The sequence below is a fragment of the Tachysurus vachellii genome, chromosome 8, assembly GCF_030014155.1.
Source record: "Tachysurus vachellii isolate PV-2020 chromosome 8, HZAU_Pvac_v1, whole genome shotgun sequence".
Taxonomy (NCBI): Eukaryota; Metazoa; Chordata; class Actinopteri; order Siluriformes; family Bagridae; genus Tachysurus; species Tachysurus vachellii.
The window spans coordinates 23550586-23571109 of NC_083467.1; the positions used below are offsets into that span (position 1 = coordinate 23550586).

The 20524-nt window shown below is 35.8% G+C and overlaps 1 protein-coding gene across 2 annotated transcripts; it reads right to left on the bottom strand.

Annotated features, from left to right (window-relative positions):
* Positions 1 to 1488: 1488 nt before the first annotated feature.
* On the bottom strand, positions 1489 to 15555 carry LOC132850420 (CASP8 and FADD-like apoptosis regulator). Of its 2 annotated transcripts, none has more exons than XM_060877003.1 (10): positions 15477 to 15555; positions 10566 to 10856; positions 10289 to 10394; positions 9373 to 9508; positions 6570 to 6637; positions 6289 to 6406; positions 5689 to 5732; positions 5150 to 5228; positions 4556 to 5066; positions 1489 to 2376 (listed from the first exon to the last, which is right to left on the bottom strand). In XM_060877003.1, exons 2-10 carry the CDS (start codon positions 10850 to 10852, stop codon positions 2247 to 2249), a joined length of 1479 nt encoding a protein of 492 aa, XP_060732986.1. In that variant the 5' UTR covers positions 10853 to 10856; positions 15477 to 15555; the 3' UTR covers positions 1489 to 2246. The 2 variants fall into 2 exon arrangements, with proteins under 2 accessions (XP_060732986.1, XP_060732985.1); XM_060877002.1 differs by having other exon boundaries at positions 5150 to 5231.
* Positions 15556 to 20524: the final 4969 nt, after the last annotated feature.

Genomic DNA, 20524 nt, shown 5'->3' on the forward strand with positions numbered 1-20524 from the left:
CTATGACATATCCCATTTTGGTGCATGTGGCTCAAAAGCCCTAGGAGGAGCAGCAATTAATACATTTTTGTCTAAGAAGAATAAGCAAAACAGAATATAATAATAATAAACTACCAGAGTTACCTGTAGATTTCTGCTTTCAGAATGAACAGAACTTACAGAAGCTAATAACTGCATCAAGCTTGTAGTGTTAATAATGAGTTATACATTATTATATGATAATATATAATATGGCAATGAGTGAATAATATATAATATATTAATAATGAGTTATATATTATTTACTGTCCAGTGCCACTCAAATGAGGATGAGGTTCCCGTCTGAGTCTGGTTCTTCCTCGTATCATCTCAGGGAGATTTTCCTTACAACCGTCACCTCAGGCTTGTCATCAGGGATAGATGTTAGAGATAAATAGTAACTTCATTTTAAACTTGTTTTTTTTATTCTGTTTCTATACTTATGTAAAGCTATTTTTGAGACAATGTGAATTGTTAAAAGAGCTATAGAAATAAATTGAATTGAATTATAAATGAACCAATTAGTTTATAAAACTCAACTGGTTTACAATCAAACTTACAATGAATTCAAGAAAGAAAGAAAGAAAGAAAGAAAGAAAGAAAGAATTGATGTGTGTGTGTGTGTGTGTGTGTGTGCGTGTCCGTGTTTTATCCGTATTTTATTTCCCATCTAATAGCTTCAATAACTTCATTAAATAATGACTTTCTACAATTTTTGAGTACATTTTTATATTATTGTATAACACAAATCTTTAAACTCTACATAGATACATAGTTTTAGAAATTGTAGTGCATTTCTAACAATTTATAACAAATCTATAACAAATATGTATTTAAGGTATTTAACAGTTTAATATGTGAGAACTCTCCATGTACTGATATACCACACATAGTCAGATCAGAATGCTTTTTATGGCAAGATAAAGAAAATCTTAAGTAACCATTAGGTGGTATTTCTTCTTCTTCTCCTTCTTCTTCTCCTTCTTCTTCTTCTGTTGTTTCCCACTAGGAGTCGCCACAGCGAATCTTCAGCTTCCACCTAACTCTATCCTCGACATCCTTTGCTCTTGCACCAATTAACTTTATGTCCTCATTTAACACATCCATATATCTCCTCTTTGTCCTTCCTCTTGACCTCTTACCTGCAGCTCCATCTCCAGCATCCTTCTACCAATATAAAGATCTATCCTCTCTGACCTTGTCCCCAAAACAGCCAACCAGAGCTGTCCCTCTGATGTGCTCCTTCCTAATCCTGTCCATCCTCGTCACTCCTAAAGAGAACCTCAACATCCTCATCTCTGCTACCTCCATCTCTGCCTCATGTCTTTTCCTCACTGCTACAGTCTCTAACCCATACAGTATAGCTGGACTCACTACTGTCTTCTACACCTTTCCTTTGATATTATGTGGTATTTCTGTTGCAATAAAATACACAATCTCTAATAACACACAAGCACAACACACTGTACGTACAATGCAATGGATAATATTGCATTACATTCCATAATATATTAATAATTTAGAGATGGATATATGTATGAATATATGCCACAATACATCTATGCACACGACAAACAAAAGCTGAGGAGACTTTGCACTGAGTGCATTAAATAGGTTGACTACTGTATATGATAAATATACGGTAAACTCTTGAAATCTAGTTAACTGTCAATTATATTTAACGCTATGGGTCGTTATATTTTTTAGGAAATTTAACAAAAATAGCTATACAAAAAATGTTTATGAAAATTAAATATGGCTTTGATATATGAGCTGCTATTTGGAATGAATGAAACTAAAGCTGTATTATTGTGGTCTTAAATATATAATAGTAATAATAATAATAATAATAATAATAATAATAATAATAATAATAATAATAATAATAATAATAATAACATCTATATATACTACAAAATATCACTATCATATATAAAATCTTCTAATCTTCAAACAATAAACGTAATTCATTTTTAAGTGTAAAAATAATAAATAAATAAATAAATAAATAAAATAAAATAAAAATAAAAACTGACATGCTACCATTTTGTTGAAATGTTTAGGAATTTCTTCAATAACTTAAAAAAAAAAATAAATGCTGTTACTACAGCGCCCTCGTGTGGATGTAAAACAAAAGTTCACTGAACTTTGAAAATCTGAACTGAAAACAACTCAGTGTGTTTGGATCAAAATAATACGCAGGCTTGTTCCTCATATATGAATAATACTCAGGTGAGATAGACGTTTTTGCGCAGCGTGTGTCTGAGGTTGATGTGATACGTTAATCCTGGTTGGCTGTTGTTATGAGCATACACTACTCGATTCACTGCCATGTGAAGGTCAACCAGATGAATCCTCCTGCAACAGAACAGACTTAATGTCAGCATTAGTGGAATACAGTGGAATACTGTTCCAGTTACTCTGCTCTATTATTATTATTATTATTATTGTTGTTGTTGTTGTTGTTGTTGCTGTTGTTATCCATCCACCCATTAATCCATCTATCCCAGGGGACATTGTCATGTGTAAATTGTTCCATGTCTTGTTACCTATCAGCCTACAACACCTGTCTTTAGACTGGGGAGGAAACCATAGCATGTGGTGGAAACCCTCAAAACACCCAACACACACAGTGCAGAGGCAGATTTGTTAAAAGTTGTTGATTAATGTCCAATAAAAGAAAGAAACATTTCAATTCTGTTTTACTTGTATAGTGCTTTTAACTATGGATATTCTCTCAAAGGTGAATGAACTTCCTCTAGATGTCTGAACAGCTGAGTTACTGGCTGTCTTCAAATGAGTGCTGAAGACCTCCCTCTTCCTGAAAGACTTAAACTAGCTCTTATTTTCCCTGTTTGTTTTTTATGGATTTCTTTTGGTATCCTATGTCTGTAACCTATTGGACCAGTGTTGATGAATTCATTGATAGAGACTTCAAAGCACTTTTGTACGTCACTCTGGATAAGGGTGTCTGCCAAATGCTCTAAATGTAAATGTATCACACACTGTTACAGACGTACTTACAGTCATACATGTCATATCCTCCTTTCTGTTGAGCCTCCGTACACTGTTGTATCTGTACATAATGTCCTAATTTCTCCATCCACTTTATCCTTAAATGGTCAAAACATCCTGTTCTCATGAAGTTCCACTTCTGTTATCTGTCTAAATCTGGGATTTCCCTAAAGGTTTTTCCAGTGTTACAACTCATACTTTATTCAGCTATGTTTCAGCCATGGATTCTTTCCCCCCTCACCATTTTGACCCCTGCCTGGTGTACTAACTACAAATCCAATATTTATACCTAACAAACACACTCAGTATTTGTGCACTTGTATGCACTTGTTCAACAGTCCTGACTTCTGCATCTACAATACAACGATACATTAAAGGTGCCCTGCCACACGTATTTAATTACTTTTGTGGTAATGTCTGAAGTTTACCATAGACTCTGTAGCATTTTTTGTGGAAAAAAATGCCTTGGTTACCTTGTTTCAAGCCATTGGAGCTTGGCTCCGATTGGCTAACCGCTAGGATACGAGAGCATGACTATTCATTCACTCAGCGCAATAAGTAGCCTAGGCTAGAGAAAACTTGTTTACAATCACCTTGAATTGTGTCAGAACGGCTTCTTCACAAGCCCCTTGACGTTCAGCCATCCTTGCTGTATAGGAAACTCACTGAGCTACACGAATTCTGGGGGCGCGGTCTCAAGTGGGAGAGCTCATGAATAGTAATGAGCTCAGTCACTCTGACGTCAGACTGACCAGCTTTTCCAACTGACCTGATTTCCACCCCTTATTTCTTTTAAGTGGCTAGAACTGACCGGGGAGGTAGCAGTTCGTTGTCAAATTCACGACACAACACAAACACATATGGACCTAACACATATCAAAAAATACAAGTAAAAACGGTTTTGTGTGGAAGGGCACCTTTAACACTTCTAAACAAATTTTTATTTGTGTTTGATTTCACAAGTTTTAATCACAAGTTTGAATCCTGATAATGCAGGAAGTCTGAGAGTGTGAATTAGGCCGTGCTCTCTGGGCAAGAGATGGAGGATGGATAGATGGATGGATGGATGGATGATCTCTTCTATTGGCCAACTGTATGTGAGATCATATATGTTAAAGAAGGCAGAGATAGTAATTGTTAAACGATTTTCTTGTCTAGCTTCATGTGTCTGAGAAATTGGCCAAGGTAAAATCCGTAAAAAGGAAAGGAACAAATTTGCTTCTCTGATCTCTAAAGCTGCCAAATAATGAACTAGAGAAGCCAGAAATCAAGTGTTCAAATCAATATCAGCAACAACAACAACAACAAAACATTACTCTAATACAATTTGAAGTATCTTGGTAGTACTTGTGATTTAAAGTGGTGACTCACTATTTATTTACATTTATTTACAAATGAATAGTGTAACACTACCACTAGTATTCACTGAGATGCAATAACTTTAATGACTTATTAAAATTCATGGCCTTTGAAGACTAATTAAAATTTAAAATGCATTTTTATAGAGAAGCCACATACTGACCTCTTCTGTCCATCGAGTAAAGCCTCTTGCAGGGACTGTAAATAAACCGAGTGATGATTATTCTCCTCAAGCTGCTTGTCATTAGTCCAGCAGTGACTCCAGAATACATCTGCGTCCTCCGGCACGACCTCCCTCCTGAAGCGGTATTGAAAAGGGCTGTCTGTCTCCAGCTCTCCAGCCTGGTAATCTGTGAAACCTATGAAGTTCGAGGACTCTGAAGTTTCATAGCTTTGGATAAAGAAGAGTTTGGGTTTTCCTGTCAGTCCCGGGCAGGATTCAGGCATGAAGAATTGTCGGATGTTGTTCAGGTCAATTCCCGGGGTGTTTATGTCAGTGCCAAGTAGCTGGGATGAGCGGGAACGGCTGATGACGCAGCAGATGAAGGCGTCCATGTTGGAATGTTCGGTCTGTCTGGAGATGTGGTACAGGCAGGAACGGATGTCTCTGACACTCAGTAGCATGTGATGGATCACGCGGAAGTGAAGTTTTGAAAATAACTGCTCGAGATGGGCTGTAGGACATAATTCAGGAAGCTTCAGCACCTGCTTATAGTCTGGAATATACAATAATTCAACAGAAATCATAATTCCTCACCTCCTTCATTGCCAACACAGTCTATGATCAGACACAATCCACGAGGCTCGCATTGCATCCGGTACACATCCTCCTGCCACTGCTGAGCAAACACAGAAGGGTGGAGTGAATTTGGAGTCTCCAAACTGCTGTAACTACACATAGCTATAAGTTCACAGAGCTAGATTAGCTACCAGTCAGGAAAGTATTTGGATACCAGTTTGGCAAAGTTTGGCATCAGATCTGCATCAGATCTGCACTTACCCTAGCTTTTACACCTTCTGATATATTGCTTTGCTCATATCCTTCTTGAATAAATTAATAAATGTAAATATCTGAATTCTCACACACTCAAATATCCCTGTTCACTTCTACATATTCTTTGGTTATATTTTTCCATTTTAGAGTATCTAGCTAGTATAATTTATTTAAATTATTTAATTAGGTTTAATTTAATAATAAATAAATAAATAAATAAATAAAAAAAAAATATATATATATATATATATATATATATATATATATATATATATATATATAAAATATAAAGTGTTTATTACCTCTCTGGGTCTTCTGGGTGAGAGACACAGCAGTTCTTTGTTAACTGGAAAACAAAATGATCAAGCTTTTAAAAAATGAAAGAATTTTCCAAAATACAAAACACTCATTAAATCTTTGACTAATTGATGTGTTTAGCTAATCTTTTGAATCTTCTTTTTTAAGCAACCCTGAACATAAGAATCTCGACTGCATAATTTCTGGTAGTGGGGGACTGCGTTCGCACTGTCCCCTTCTACCAGAAATTATGCAGTCGAGATTCCCACATTTGGGGAATTCGCAGGGGTCAGCGCAGCCTCACCTCGCCTTGGGTGAACCACCTTCACCCAGGGCGAGGCTCAGCCATTGCACTCCGGCTGTGCTGATCCCTGAGAATTCCACAAATGTGGGAATCGGCCATGCTTTATTAAAAATATATTGAACCAAATTTTATTTTTGTTGTAAAATTGACTAATTGAATGTTTTATGTACAATATTGCATAGATACTACATTGTATATAAAGTGGATATTGCATAGATACTACATTGTATATAAAGTGGATTATATGGCATCTTTATACTTATTTGATGCAAAAAACTTGATGATTCTTGTTCAAACTCACTGCAGGCTGTGGTGGGCTTCCTGGTGCAACCGAGTGTGGGGGGAAATGCAGCTGAAGTGTGAGACAGAGGGGCAGCAGGTGGAAAGGTTATAGAGATGGTGTGTGCTGGTTTGCATGTCTGAGTTCAGGGTGAAAAGATTGTATTATTAGGTTGTATTATTAGGTTTATAGGTCAGTATATGACAGTATATGACTAAGTCACAGTCAATAATATAATCATATAAAGGGCAGGCACTTTTAGGCTTGGGGTAGGGTTATTTCAGGGTTGTAGTATTACTCACCGATGCAGCTCTACACTGAGACTGACGCTCGTCTCTTGGCTTTACTGTGGCAGGGCTTTGTGTTCCAGCTGTTGTGATAATAATATGAAGAAGAATAAGAGGAATGGTTTAGTTTAAATATCATTTGCATGATTTCTGAATCATGGGTATGGAACTAAGCGGGAATACAAATGTAAAACCTCAGTGACGTTAGAGGATGTGAGTAGAGACTAATGGAGAAATAACTCTTTTTTATGCATCAAAGGAAACCAAAACTTATGAATGAAACCCTTTAAAACCACTCAGTTTCAGTCCGAATGTCTAAATATATGACAAATGACTTTATATAGCTAATGTGTAGTCTATAATGTCATAATGCCATAAAATCCCCCGACATGGAAAAAAGTCTAATAAAAGCAGAAACTACAAAACAAATCACATGAAATGTAATTGTGCTCAGTGTGCACTGTTGGTGTTATCAAGAAGTGAGTGGGCTGTGGGAATTTTATCAAATGTGTGACTGAATTTCTACAGTAAAAATGAGATGATGACACTACAAGTAGGGACTTTATTATTATTATACCAAAATTTTATTTTCAGTTCATTCATTCATTCATCTTCTACCGCTTATCTGAACTACCTCGGGTCACAGGGAGCCTGTGCCTATCTCAGGCGTCATCAGGCATCAAGGCAGGATACACCCTGGACGGAGTGCCAACCCATCGCCGGGCACACACACACACACACACACACACACACACACACTCATTCACTCACACAATCACACACTAGGGACAATTTTCCAGAGATGCCAATCAAACTACCATGCATGTCTTTGGACCGGGGGAGGAAACCGGAGTACCCGGAGGAAACCCCCGAGGCACGGGGAGAACACGCAAACTCCACACACACAAGGTGGAGGCGGGAATCGAACCCCGACCCTGGAGGTGTGAGGCGAACGTGCTAACCACTAAGCCACCGTGCCCCCCTTATTTTCAGTTATTACTGATTAATCAATAGGGTGTTGGGAAATGGTTAGAAGATACCAAAATAAATCTGGTTACCATATATGGATATGTCAGCGTATTCAAATTACTCGTCAAATGTTTCAAGTGGGTGCGTACCCATGCATTCCTGTAAAGAAAAGCAAAACCTCCCTTACATAAACTAAATGCCAAGAAAATGTTGGCTATTGGTTGAAGAGTATGAGAAAAGTGTGAGAAGGCTATTCAGCCATTCATGTCATAGCATAAAATCTTGTGATCGCACATAACCTTGACTGTGGCATGTTGGTTGGTGAGTTTTAGTTCATGAGAATGACCTGAAATATCTAGTGGCATTTCTAGTGGCATTTCTGTGGGTGAAACACCTTGGTGATAAAACAAAACATTAGAAGAGAATGACAGAGTTCAATTTGAAGGTGAACTTTAAGGTGAAGATTTAATTAATGGGTGTTACTACGAAAGTAGCTAATGAGTGTATAATTGCTATGCTGATTTACTTACAGTATACGCCACTAACCAATCACATTATAAGATACTATATCTTACTAGATGATCAACAACACTATTAACACTACTTTCATAACTTCCACAATTCTACTTTAATATATACTACTCTACTGTACTCTATACTATTATACTTCATGCTACTCTATACTATACTATTCAACTCTACTCCAAACTATACTATTCTTCTCTACTTTATTTTACACTACTCTATAATGGACTATTCTACTTTACTCTATTTGACTCTACACTAATACACTACATGCTACATTACTCTATTCTGTATAATTCTACTCTATTCTATTTTACTCTACACTACTATATTATTCTACTTTACTCTATACTGCTATACTGTACAATTTTACTCTACATTACTAGATGTTCTATTCTATACTGCTGTTCTATTTTATTTTACTTTACAGTACTACTGTATATACTATACTATTCTACTTTACTCTATACTAGTATACTTTACTCTATACTGTACAAATCTACTCTATTTTACTCTACACTACTGTATTATTCTACTTCACTCTATACTACTATACTTTACACTACTATATACTGTACAATTCTACTCTACTTTACTCGACTCTACACTACTTTATACTACACTTTTCTACTTTATTCTATTTTACTCTACACTACTTTATACTATACTATTCTACTTTACTCTATACTACTATACTTTATTCTATACTGTACAATTCTACTCTATTTTACTCTACACTACTTTATACTATTCTACTTTATTCTATTTTACTCTACCCTACTATATACTATATACCATTCTACTTTATTCTACTATACTTTACTCTACTCATACTACTCTATACTACACTACTATATACTTCACCTCACTACTCTACTCTTCACCACTTTACAGTAGTGTACAGGTTGAACAGGTGTTCATATTAAAGTGGCATATCAATCACATTTTATACTACATCTAACTATTTTTATATTGTCAACCTCCCTTTTACGTCTTTTAGGAAATACACAGTAATAGCAGCAACCGGGCAGTAAAAGTAACAATGAAATTCCTATAGAGTGACTTCCAAGAGCGACCAAGTGTGAAAGAATTTACTACTTGTTCGTTTCTGTAAAATATGCAAAAATGTCATCTGATTCATAAGAAACTTCTGCCTTTATGTCACGAAACTGAGGAACTAACATCAGGGAAAAAGGAAGTGAGTATGCTCAGCTATGATCACAGGTGTCATTTATTCCCCTTATTTGACACATTTATGTAGACTGTATGGGTAATGCTCAACACTGCAGTTACTGTAATGCCATGACACTGGGGTATTGCTCACCTTTGTTCTGGTACTGACTGAGTCTCTTGGCCAGGTCGACACGGCGGATGTCTATCAGGTATTTCTCCATCACGTTCATCCTGGTGCTGGAGATCTGATCCAACTTCTCTAGTTCCACAACCACATCCAGGAAACACTATGAAGAAGACCATGTGATTAAAACCATGTGAAAAAACATTATTACTGTCACCAGAGCGGCATCTTAAATGGTAATAGTGTACTGTGCTCTTATGTACTTTGAACTACATTCTATAATACACAATGTTCTTGAGACGATTTATTAAGTTATGACATTTTCCACAAGCAGATCCATTGCAAATATTTTGGTTCCCATTTTCGCATTTTCACTCACCTTTCAGCTAAATTTAACTATATACCCTTGCTAGCTCTGCCTCTTCTATTACATATAGCAGGCTGCAATGTGTGTGTGTATGAGTCAAGTATATCTATAGTCACTCTTCTTCTTCACACTTTATATCTTGTGCTGATCTTGTGTCTCCTAGACCTCTTTGTTACTCACTAAATGTCCACTTGTCTAAGCAGATCATCCATTAAAAGTGATTTGTGAAAATTCGACTATGAGAAGAAAACATGATTGACAGTCCAGCAGATGTAAAAATCTATCAGTTAATCACTCAGCTTCTACAAGTAAAATGGTTTTTATCCCAAATATTGTTTTTACTGTTTTTTTTCCTTTAGTTCTGTTTTAGACAGTCCCTGAGAATGATAAGATATATATATATATAATATCAGGGATTTTTGTTAGCTTAATATATTTCATAAGACTTCCTGAGAAACAGGAACTCACCCTAGAGCAGGACTTTCTTTGAGAAACTCTAAACACTAAAATCAGGTGCAGATAAAAGACATCCATGGAGGTCAGACACAGATATATTTCGACTTATTTTTATTTTACCTCACATTTTTCCACTTTCTCTTTAGGAAGGGTTCCTCTGAGCAGGAAAATTAACGAGTGCAAATCGTCCGATCCGAAGTCCTCGCTCAAGTCAGCCATTAGTACCCTTAGAGATGAACATTGTTGGAGCATTTAGATACTAATAGGAGTCAATGGTGCACATCATTGTTTCCTTTGGATAAATTATTTGTTAAATATTCCCAAGGCTATATTCTCTATGTACAGATTAAACATGTATAGTTATTTGGTGTGATATAAATGATAATGTTTAAAGTACCTGTACTCTGACAGAGCACACCCGTTTTCCAAACACAGCTCCGCGTCTTTCCTTCTGATGCCCAGCACTTTGTAGAGTAAATCATATCGCCTCATCCTGAGCATCAGCTCTATCAGAAAGTGCTGAGGTTGTTGCTCCTGGTCAATGCATGACAGAAGCATTTCTTTGATGTTGGTGGTGCATTGCTCACTGTGAAATTCTCTACACAGGTACGACAAACGTTTACACTCCTCCGGACTGAGCTCCTCCACTATTTGGTTGATGACGTGCTGCATTGTCAAAGACATCCTTCTGAAATAGAGAGTAAAACTACAGTCTGTACACTGGATTACTCCAAGAAAAATTCAGTACTTTTTTTCTAAGCTTTTTGGGTCCAAGACCAAGCTTTTTGGGTCTCCGTTCTCCAAATTAAATGTGTAAAGAAAGTAAAAGTTTTAATAGAAATTTGAATATGAACTAACTCATCTGAACCTTAAACTGGAAGAAGTTAACATTAAACTAGCATTGTACAAGTTAGCTTGTTTAGTCAGTACTTCACAATCAGCTACAATTTGTGAAAGTCTAGTTATGTAAAATTCCTCACTTACGAAAGTCCGGATTAACTGCTGACACGACCGAAAAGCAAAAGCAGATCCTTTTAAATGGGTCAATTTAAATAGGTCATGCCTATAAATAAAAGTCACCAATTTAAGGGGTTTACATTTTGTTTTCCACTGAAATGTTTCATGTTAAAAAACTACAGAAGTGGGGCTTTTTTGGTTTTGAATCAGTATTTTTTAAGTGCTTGGTCTGGCAGGTGCTGTAAAGGCTCAGCTGATTTAGTTCATATTCAAATTTCTATTAAAACTTTTACTCTTTTAAACTTTTTACTCTTTACACATTTAATTTGGAGAACAGAGACCCAAAAAGCTTGGATTCACCAATGGGATTTAGCTTGGATCTACATAGTCCAATCTAACTGTAATGAACTTCACAATATCTATCTATCTATCTATCTATCTATCTATCTATCTATCTATCTATCTATCTATCTATCTATCTATCTAATCACTGCTGCTGTTCAAACTGAGAAACTCTTGAAAATCAGTTGCTATCTCACTACAAATGTAAATACAGAAAATAATAGGTAACGTTTCTTGTCAGTTGTATATGCCTTGTTTTCACAACAATACATCTATGTTTAAGAATAACCAGCACTCAAATCTTAATTCAAATTCAATGAATTTATTGTAGTCACAATTTAACATTCTCAAAATCTCTGAACTTAAATTCTGCAGCTGTGTGTAGAGCAGCTTAGTAAAACTTGAAACAGTCAGATTATCTAGTGTAAATTGAAGGTACTCCTTATAGTGTAATGGCACTTGAACTCAAATTCCTGGGAAATCACCGTCATTGCCCTTACTTTTACCGTGCGGAAACCGAGTTACTAAAACGCCCTCCTATTCCTGTAAAAAAAAAAAAACACCATTTCCCACTAATCCGTCAAAGCGATTCTGGCATGTTTGCATATCTTTTTCAATGATCTACAGCTAAAACAATGTCCAGGGGCAAGTTCAAAAAAGATCAGATATCATACCCACACATCCTGAAAAATTCCCACTGCAAAGATACAAGCGGCACACAAATATGAACAGTTTATTCCTTACAACTGTGTCTTTTATCAGTAAGCCATCAAGACTAACCAGAATAGCAAGACAAACAGCAATCGATATGCTGAACTACAATATTCTCTTTATAGACATTTACTCTTGTACATTGTATACTTAAGTATAATTTTTAAGGATTTTAACTTCATCTGGCTAAGTGGAAATTAATACTTGTAACTCAATGATCTTATATAACTCAAAATCCACAACTTAAATATTTTGCCCATTTAACAAATCTGATTACATTCAAATGTATGTATTTAACATTTATTTATTAAGCAATGAATTGTTCTTATACTAATTGTGGTAATATAAAAGGAGGAAAAAGACTTCATGGTGTGATGTTATAGGAAAATCATCAACATCAATTGTCCTGACTTGTCATACTCTACAGCAACAATTCCACCTCAGCAATTGGGCCATAATAACTAGAGACGAGCTGGATACTCGGCTGAAACGAGGATCCGGTACGGATAAAGCACTTCTGCCGAGTACGAGTATTATACGAGTAATACGAGTCAATATCTGTGCTCGGATTGAATGAAAATCATCATTGGGTAGCTGATTGTGTCAGCGTTCTGTGATAGGCTAGTCACAGCGCCCCTCCCCTACAGTGATAGGCTAGTCACAGCGCCCCTCCCCTACAGTGATAGGCTAGTCACAGCGCCCCTCCCCTACAGTGATAGGCTAGTCACAGCGCCCCTCCCATACAGTGATAGGCTAGTCACAGCGCCCCTCCCCTACAGTGATAGGCTAGTCACAGCGCCCCTCCCCTACAGTGATAGGCTAGTCACAGCGCCCCTCCCCTACACACATACAGATGTATTGTGTTGCTGTGTCTCGCTCTGCTCACTCACAGTCACACACAGAACAGCTCTCTGTCTCTCCCTCAGTCACTCGGGTTCGCGGGTCTTTTCCGTTAACGTTTAGGGTTTCTTCAGCTTTTTACTTCGGGTTGTAACGTTAATAATACGTACTTACTAACCAGTAGAATTCTGGTAAACGTGGGTTCGTTCAGACGTGGTGCTTGCTTGGTAGAATGCGACTCGCATTGCGTCTCTGCCTGTCTGAGATTTTTTTCTTTTTTAAACCTTCAGCTGTCTCTAACCAGTAACCAGACACTGAGTGTCTGACACTTTTTTGCTGTATTTCATAAAAACATAAAGGTAGTAAGCTAGTGTTATAAATATTGCAATTTAATTATTACCGGTTAAAGCTCCGCCCATCTCAAGACAAGCCCCCACCCACTCCGAGTACGGATACATTCATTCATTCATCTTCTACCGCTTATCCGAACTACCTCGGGTCACGGGGAGCCTGTGCCTATCTCAGGCGTCATCGGGCATCAAGGCAGGATACACCCTGGACGGAGTGCCAACCCATCACAGGGCACACACACACACTCTCATTCACTCACACAATCACACACTAGGGACAATTTTCCAGAGATGCCAATCAACCTACCATGCATGTCTTTGGACCGGGGGAGGAAACCGGAATGCACCGATGACACTTATTTCATTAAAACTGTAATGAAAGCACTGAGAATCTACTAAAACCTGATACCTGATACTGATCACTCTGACAGTTCTTTGACTCACACCAGCATTTCTCTTGGTAAATTATGTGAAACATGAGAAACATGCATACTAAGCACTGTCTCAGTGATTCATACTGTGATATATGATATATATGATATATACGTTTGCCAACAAACCATTCCTGTGCAGTAGTAGTTTTGAAAATCTGTCAGAAATTCAGATCAAGCTAATGGATTTTGTAACAACTGTAAAACTTATTTTATAAAATTAACAATAAATCAGCTGCATTTTAATGTTGGTCTGAAAACAAAATCCAATACACCAGATAAATATCCCAGTGACGATTTATCATTATATCAACATCATATTTCCTAGTGCTAATATCAGTAAACCAGAAACCAACTCATGGCACTAACTATGTCAATATGTCAAACATGGTTAGATACTAATCACTAGCCACTAGTATGCCTTAGTATTACTTATCTTACAGAGGAGCTACTATAATCTTTTCAATGTCCAGTTTTCCAAAAAAATAAAAGACATTCATGACATTGACCTTAAAGTTGGCTTTAATTATTCTAAACCTATTTTCTAGTTAAACAATCAGTACATTAAGATTAACATAATAACAATGAATAATCTTTAATCTCTAAGTGAATAGATAAATGTGATAAATATCTCTCTAAGTATCACTCTCTCTCATCTTCTACCGCTTATCCGAACTACCTCGGGTCACGGGGAGCCTGTGCCTATCTCAGGCGTCCTCGGGCATCAAGGCAGGATACACCCTGGACGGAGTGCCAACCCATCACAGGGCACACACACACTCATTCACTCACGCACTCACACACTACGGACAATTTTCCAGAGATGTCAATCAACCTACCATGCATGTCTTTGGACCGGGGGAGGAAACCGGAGTACCCGGAGGAAACCCCCGAGGCACGGGGAGAACATGAAAACTCCACACACACAAGGCGGAGGCGGGAATCGAACCCACAACCCTGGAGGTGTGAGGCGAACGTGTTAACCACTAAGCCACCGTGACACCCCCCCGTCTCTAAGTATCATGTTGCCCAAAATCTTTATTTAATCTCTTGGTTTATAATCTCTTATTATGGTCTGTGGGTTGTTTATTAGGGCTAATGTATCCTCTGAAGTTGTATTATTCTGCAAAGCTGCTTTGTGCTCCATGTCTTTGCCACAGAAAGACACAGAAATAATGCAACTAAACCGAAAATAAAAAAGCACCTGCAATTACATGTGGTTTTTTTTTTACACATTACAAGCTACAGCAATGATGTTGGAGCCAAATCTATAATTCATTCGTAAAAAAAAAAAAAAAAAAAAAAAAAAAACCTACAATAAAGTCCAGACCCGACATTTTCTCCCTAATGCGCACATTGAAGGCGCGCACCAAGGCTCATGCTTCTTGTAAGGCTCGGAGTTTCTACTTTAAAGCATATTTAACGTGTTAAAGGTTTTATATATACAGTTATACCACAGATAAACATCGCTTTTAGTTTGTCAATGTTTTCTCTGTAGATCTAATAAAGTGCGACATTCAGTTTTAAGCGTTTCACAGAGCTAGACATTGTTCATGCAGGAAACAAACAGCGACTACCATCAAACTAGCACTAACGTTCAAGGAAAAATGCTTTTTATCATGCAAAATTATTATATATTATATATATTATGAGCAGCGTCATAGATATGTGCCTTACCTTTAGACGAAATAAGACAGAAAACCATCCATTGCGTAAATGGAAAGAGAAAGCATCTGTAAGCTCCTCCTCCTCCACCTTCCCCCTGTTCCACCTCCTCCTCCTCCACCTCCCCCTGTTCCACCTTCTCTTGGAAAATATTTTTTCTGCTTACTACAAATTCCTACCATATTATATTACAGAAATAGAAACATAAATCATCATCAGGTTCAGAATAAGTTCGTTTCCAGTCTCACTTTAACCAAAACAGGTTAACTTTCTTTGTCCTGCTAAGCATTACATTAGAAATATAACATTTACTTTTCTTCAAAAGTTACCAAATCATGAATATAAAAAAGACCAAAAGCAAACAAACCCCTTTAATCATGCAGTATTTTCATGTTTGCCCGGTATCTTTCTTTAACAGACGTAGTAAAGATGGGGAAAGTACATTGTTTACTGTCATTAAAGCAAGCAATATAAAAAAAAGGGTAGTGCAATATTTACAGAGCAACATTATATCATAGCTCCATTACATCCAAACAGTAATAAAAATTTCCAGCAGTACCTTTCTACCTTTGAAGAGATTTCAGTTCAATAATTTTAATGATTTAGTTGTTTTATTTGGATAGAACTTAGACTTGGACATTGTTAAAAAGCAGCTTTACAGAAATATATAAATTTCATATAAATTGGCTCCGAATTAGTTACAACAAAATTAGTTACAAAAAAAGGTCGTAGGCTACTAGAAATTTCCCCAAGGTGACATGAGGACAAATCCTTGAGGAGCTTCATTTTCATCTGGGTGAAACTGGATAACTACATACATAGCACATACATAGATGTGGTAGCTCAGTGGTTAAGGTGTTGGGCTACTGATCAGAAGGTCATGGGTTTGAACCCCAGGTCCACCAAGCTGCCACTGCTGGGCCCCTGAGCAAGGCCCTTAACCCTGAGTTGCTCAGTTGTAAATCACTCTGGATAAGGGTGTCTGCTAAATGCCGTAAACATGAGAAAGACCTGTGGTGGTTTTTGCTGCAGTCATCTTGAATTTTCCCTATGATTATATCTTTGACCTTCTCAGAGCTGTATAGATTTCATTCTTTCTGTACATGGTATAACACCTACTGATAAAAAAAAAATCATTCCATTACAAGATTAAGAAATAAGAAAAAAAATCCCAACTTCTCATAAATAACCCAGACGTGCTCTCTCAAACATCAACCATTACAAGGCATCTTTATTAACAGAACTTTTATTAGGTTTGGATTATGTGGTCCCTTATTATAGAAGCTGCTGTTATAGAAACTGCTATTATTATAGAAGACACTGTTATAGTAACTGCTATTATTATAGAAGCCGCTGTTATAGAAAATGCTATTATTATAAAAGCTGTTATTATTATAGAAGCCGCTGTTATAGTAACTGCTATTATTATAGAAGCTGCTGTTATAGAAAATGCTATTATTATAAAAGCTGTTATTATTATAGAAGACACTGTTATAGAAACTGCTATTATTATAGAAGATGCTGTTATAGAAACTGCTATTATTATAGAAGATGCTGTTATAGAAAATGCTATTATTATATAAGCCGCTGTTATAGAAACTGTTATTATTATAGAAGCTGCTGTTATTATAGAAGCTGCTGTTATAGAAAATGCTATTATTATATAAGCCGCTGTTATAGAAACTGCTATTATTATAGAAGACACTGTTATAGAAACTGCTATTATTATAGAAGACACTGTTATAGAAACTGCTGTTATTATAGAAGCTGCTGTTATTACTGTATAGAAGCTGCTGTTATAGAAAATGCTATTATTATATAAGCCGCTGTTATAGAAACTGCTATTATTATAGAAGCTGCTGTTATAGAAACTGCTATTATTATAAAAGCTGTTATTATTATAGAAGCCGCTGTTATAGAAACTGCTATTATTATAGAAGACACTGTTATAGTAACTGCTATTATTATAGAAGCCGCTGTTATAGAAACTGCTATTATTATAGAAGCTGCTGTTATAGAAAATGCTATTATTATAAAAGCTGTTATTATTATAGAAGCCGCTGTTATAGAAACTGCTATTATTATAGAAGACACTGTTATAGCAACTGCTATTATTATAGAAGCCGCTGTTATAGTAACTGCTATTATTATAGAAGACACTGTTATAGTAACTGCTATTATTATAGAAGCCGCTGTTATAGTAACTGCTATTATTATAGAAGCTGCTGTTATAGAAAATGCTATTATTATAAAAGCTGTTATTATTATAGAAGCCGCTGTTATAGAAACTGCTATTATTATAGAAGACACTGTTATAGAAACTGCTATTATTATAGAAGACACTGTTATAGTAACTGCTATTATTATAGAAGACACTGTTATAGTAACTGCTATTATTATAGAAGATGCTGTTATAGAAAATGCTATTATTATAGAAGACACTGTTATAGAAACTGCTATTATTATAGAAGACACTGTTATAGTAACTGCTATTATTATAGAAGCCGCTGTTATAGTAACTGCTATTATTATAGAAGCTGCTGTTATAGAAACTGCTATTATTATAGAAGACACTGTTATAGAAACTGCTGTTATTATAGAAGATGCTGTTATAGAAAATGCTATTATTATATAAGCCACTGTTATAGAAACTGCTATTATTATAGAAGACACTGTTATAGTAACTGCTATTATTATAGAAGCCGCTGTTATAGTAACTGCTATTATTATAGAAGCTGCTGTTATAGAAAATGCTATTATTATAAAAGCTGTTATTATTATAGAAGCCGCTGTTATAGAAACTGCTATTATTATAGAAGACACTGTTATAGAAACTGCTATTATTATAGAAGACACTGTTATAGTAACTGCTATTATTATAGAAGCCGCTGTTATAGTAACTGCTATTATTATAGAAGCCGCTGTTATAGAAACTGCTATTATTATAGAAGATGCTGTTATAGAAAATGCTATTATTATAAAAGCTGTTATTATTATAGAAGACACTGTTATAGCAACTGCTATTATTATAGAAGCCGCTGTTATAGTAACTGCTATTATTATAGAAGCTGCTGTTATAGAAAATGCTATTATTATAAAAGCTGTTATTATTATAGAAGCCGCTGTTATAGAAACTGCTATTATTATAGAAGACACTGTTATAGTAACTGCTATTATTATAGAAGCCGCTGTTATAGTAACTGCTATTATTATAGAATCTGCTGTTATAGAAACTGTTATTATTATAGAAGCTGCTATTATTATATAAGCCGCTGTTATAGAAAATGCTATTATTATAGAAGACACTGTTATAGTAACTGCTATTATTATAGAAGACACTGTTATAGTAACTGCTATTATTATAGAAGCTGCTGTTATAGAAAATGCTATTATTATAAAAGCTGTTATTATTATAGAAGCCGCTGTTATAGAAACTGCTATTATTATAGAAGACACTGTTATAGTAACTGCTATTATTATAGAAGACACTGTTATAGTAACTGCTATTATTATATAAGCCGCTGTTATAGAAAATGCTATTATTATAGAAGCTGCTGTTATAGAAAATGCTATTATTATAGAAGCTGCTGTTATTATAGAAGCTGCTGTTATAGAAACTGTTATTATTATAGAAGCTGCTGTTATAGTACCTGCTATTATTATAGAAGACACTGTTATAGAACCTGCTATTATTATAGAAACTGCTATTATTATAGAAGCTGCTGTTATAGTAACTGCTATTATTATAGAAGCTGCTGTTATAGAAAATGCTATTATTATAGAAGCTGCTGTTATAGTAACTGCTATTATTATAGAAGACACTGTTATAGAACCTGCTATTATTATAGAAACTGCTATTATTATAGAAGCTGCTGTTATAGAAACTGTTATTATTATAGAAGCCGCTGTTATAGAAACTGTTATTATTATAGTAACTGCTAGTATTATAGAAGCTGCTGTTATAGAAACTGCTATTATTATAGAAGCTGCTGTTATTATAGAAGCTGTTGTTATAGAAACTGCTGTTATTATAGAAGCTGCTGTTGTTATAGAAACTGCAATTATTATAGAAACTGCTATTATTATTGAAGCTGCTATTATTATAGAAACACTTTATGACCAATCAGAATGGAGAATTTAGAAGCACTGTGCTGTAAAAACAATAAGCCAACACTGACCAAAAAAAAACTGAAATAAAATGAAATACATTAAAATAAATAATGTGTGTGTGTGTGTGTGTGTGTGTGTGTGTGTGTGTGTGTGTGGTAAATTCCCAGGTCCTCAGGTGATAAGCTGACTGAATGAAAAAAAAGGAAGCTCAGTGTGAATACTTCCTTCATTTGTTTGGTGGGAAAAAACACAAGCAGATCTCATGGACTCATCATAATAATAGTAAAAGCAGTTTGTTATGAATATACATAACATGTACAACTCATTCCTCTGATTTATTTTACTCATATCAGACGTTCCATCTGTACCAGACTCTATTTTCTCTCTTCAAATGAATAATACAAAAAATGTTTACCAATAAACTAAGAAACGCCTCTGTCCTAAAGACTTTGATGGACACACCATTCAGCCAATTACATGCAAGGACAGACTAGGATCATACCATTATGTGAAAGAAGGAAGGGGGCTGACATTCTGGTACAGCGAGTACATGTAGTGGTACAGGGGAAATAAAAGTGCAGAAATGAGCGGAAACCCTACACAGATCTCATGGAACCGACCACTGAAGAGATAGAAGCAGCTCGCTCTGTATTTTTGTAACGAAATAAACGCATAAAAAAACTTTTTTATAAAAAAATAAATAAATAAAAAAAGCCGAATAAAACATTGCTTTCCGGCACACAAACCATTAATAATTGGTATATTAGGCTAAGATAGAAAGTTCCGAGTGATACTGAATGAAGAGCCATTTGGTAGCCGTAAGAGTCGGCACTTTTAAGGGAGCCGAGCAAAAAGAGCCGAATCTTTGAAAGGAGCCGGACATCCCATTACTACAGCACACGTTTCCTTTGTGTGTGTGTGTGTGTGATAGAGGTGGGAGTAAGTCTCAA